Source organism: Myotis brandtii, unplaced genomic scaffold (genome assembly GCF_000412655.1).
Source record: "Myotis brandtii unplaced genomic scaffold, ASM41265v1 scaffold1052, whole genome shotgun sequence".
NCBI lineage: Eukaryota > Metazoa > Chordata > Mammalia > Chiroptera > Vespertilionidae > Myotis > Myotis brandtii.
The window spans coordinates 487,986-491,047 of NW_005353545.1; the positions used below are offsets into that span (position 1 = coordinate 487,986).

The 3,062-nt window shown below is 31.3% G+C and overlaps 1 protein-coding gene across 1 annotated transcript in view; it reads right to left on the bottom strand.

Moving 5' to 3' along the window:
- Positions 1–3,062, bottom strand: part of LOC102261911 (probable ubiquitin carboxyl-terminal hydrolase FAF-X) — a 292,998-nt gene that overhangs the window by 90,658 nt on the left and 199,278 nt on the right. The window contains exons 25-26 of the mRNA XM_014540284.1: positions 1,198–1,323; positions 120–289 (exon numbers count right to left, since the gene is read on the bottom strand). Coding sequence (XP_014395770.1) covers positions 120–289; positions 1,198–1,323 — 296 coding nt within the window. The remainder of the gene's footprint in view (positions 1–119; positions 290–1,197; positions 1,324–3,062) is intronic.

Consider the following 3,062-nt stretch of genomic DNA (forward strand, 5'->3'; position numbering starts at 1 on the left):
GGGCGGGGGGAAAAAAGGAGACATATGTAATTACTCTTTGTATACTTTAAGCAATAAAAAAAATAAAAACAAAAAAAAATAAGGTCAGCTTGCATTCCAATTTTTAAAAAATCACTTACTTGCTGGGACAGTGCAATATTAAATCAATGATAAATGTCTGCCAGTACTTTTCTTTACTAAGATTATCCAAGGCTGTTGGAATTAGAGCAAAACATAATGTCATCACTTCTAATGCTTCACAGCAAACCTGTTCATCTTCCATGTCTGGCTCATTGCTTGCATTGGTGGTCTATAAAATTATAATAAAAACCATACAGTTTTAAAAACTCAACAAATCCTTCTAGTTAGCATTTAAAATTTATCTGTTCACTAAAGACACTTTATCTTCAGTCTCTTTACCTGTAGCTTTTGAGACCCTTTAAGAGGATTAAATGAGCATACTCTGTAAATACTAAAAATAGCACTTCCTTCATCTTCTGGGTGTAAATATTGTTATTTTTGCAAAAATCATGATTCCTTTCTAAAAAAAATACAATTGCACTGTAGTTTGGGTCTTTAAGTATCTAGTAAATTCGTCTCTGCCTTTAGTCATTAAAAATTCAGTACAGATAATGTCTAAAATAAGATAATCATACAAATATTCTAAAAATCAATGGTGTACAATTACACAGTTTATAAGCGACTATCCACAACACAACAAATAAATATGATAGAAAAATCAAAGAGATAAACAAAACCTAATTTCTGCAAATAATTTGCTTACTTCAACAAAGACTAGAAGTAATACCTAAATGCTGGAAGAAATCTTTTCTGTTTTTGAGTGCTCTAAAAGAATCAAGTAAAATACTTCAATGTCATGATTCCACAATTACTGTTATCAAGATTTAGAAGATAAAATATTAAAGAGAAATAATTAAGAAAACTGGGAAAACCAAATTCATTACAGCACACCTATACTCAATCCAATGAGAAGTTTTAAAAAATAAGTTTTAAAAAATGACTGCCTTACAGTGAGCTATTGAACTGTTTTATTTTCAAAACAGGAGTATATTTATTCTCACCTTAATAATTATTGGAAGTTTATTTTAAACCATTAGGTAAAGGGGTCTCGGGCTTTAAAGAGGCAGATATGATGGAAATTCAGTCAGATAAATTACCATTTACATAAAAGTAATATTGTTTTGTAATAATTCTTACCATTTCATAAATTTTAGTGATTTCTTCATTTGGGCTATATACTAGCTCTAATGCCCCACATCCTGAAGCCCAGATAATTTTTTGTATAGCTATAATTACACAAGTATCAGGTATATGTCTTGAAGCCTGAAAGAAAATGAGTAATTATAAAGTGAAATAATCAGAAAAAAAATTTCTTTTTGCAAAAGGAATAGTAGAAATGGCTGTAAATAGAGCGAAAATTCTTCACATTCTTTAAAATTCTAAGTAGATTTGGTTCCCACCCCCTTTTTTGTATCTTCTAACCAAGTCAAATATATGTAGATGAAGCAAAAACCACATTTATCAGAGATAGATTGGTGTACTTCAGATTAATGTCTAATCTTGCTCTATAATATTTCTTATAACAGTTTCATAATTGCTCTATTCCCAATGGTCAAAAACTTGTAATATGCAAGATGGCTTATAAAATGTAATTTTTAAAAATGGAATAAACTACATGAACTTCTAGCCAGGCTCACCAAGAAACAAAGAGAGGACCCAAATAAACAAAATCAGAAATAAAAGAGGTGAAATAACAACCAACAACCAGACATACAAAGGATTGTAAAAAGATACTACAAACAACTCTACTCCAACAAACTGGATAACATAGACAAAATGGATATGTTCCTAAAAAATACAATCTTCCAAAACTCAATAAGGAAAAATAAAAAAATCCTGAATAGGCTGATAACTACCTATGAAATTGAAGCAGTAATCAAAAAACTTCCAGCAAACAAAAGCCTTGGTTCAACGGCTTTACAGGGGAATTCTAACAAGCATTCAAAGAAGAACTAAAACCTACCCTCCTCAGAATATTCCAAAAAATTTAAGAGTAAGGAATACTTCCAAGTTCTTTCTATGAAGCCAGCATTACCCTAATCCCCAAACCAGATACACTATAAAGAAAGGCCAACATCCTTAATGAACATAGATGCTAAAATCCTCAACAAAATTCTAGCAAATCAGATCCAGCATTACGTTAGAAAGATCATACACCATGACAAAGGGGGATTTATTCCGGGAATACAAGGCTGGTACAATATCTGCAATCAATAAATGTGTTGTGTCACATAAACAAATTGAAAGATAAAAATCACATAATCATATCAATTGATGCAGAAAAGCATTTGACAAAATCCAACACCCTTTCTTGATAAAAATTCTCAGCAAAGTGGGAATACAGGGATCATACCTCAACATAATAAAAGCCTTATATGACAAACCTACAGCCAACATCATACTCAACAGGCAAAAACTAAAACCACTTCCACTAAGAACAGGAACAAGACAAGGATGCCTGCTTTCATCACTCCTGTTCGACATAGTGCTAGCCATAGTGACCAGACAAGAAGAAGAAATAAAAGGCATCTAAATTGGAAAAGAAGTAAAACTGTCATTATTCGTAGATGACATGCTATAGAAAACCTTAAAGATTCCATCAAAAAACTACTAGGTTTAACAAATGAATTTGGCAATATAGCAGGATACAAAATTAACATCCAAAAATCTATGGCTTTTTTATACACCAACAACAAACTCACAGAAAGAGAATCTTAAAAAAAAAATCCCATTTACCATTGCAACAAAAAATTAAGATACCTAGGAAGATACTTAACTAAAAAGGGAAAAGACCTATAATCGGAAAACTACAGGATGGTGAAAAAAGAGATAGAGGGAGATATAAACAAATGGAAGAACATACCATGTTCATGGATCAGTAGAATTAACATCATTAAAATGTCCATACTACCCCAAGCAATCTACAGATTTAATGCAATCCCCATTAAAATACCAATGGCATATTTCATAGACCTAGAAAAACTCTCCAAAAACTTATATGA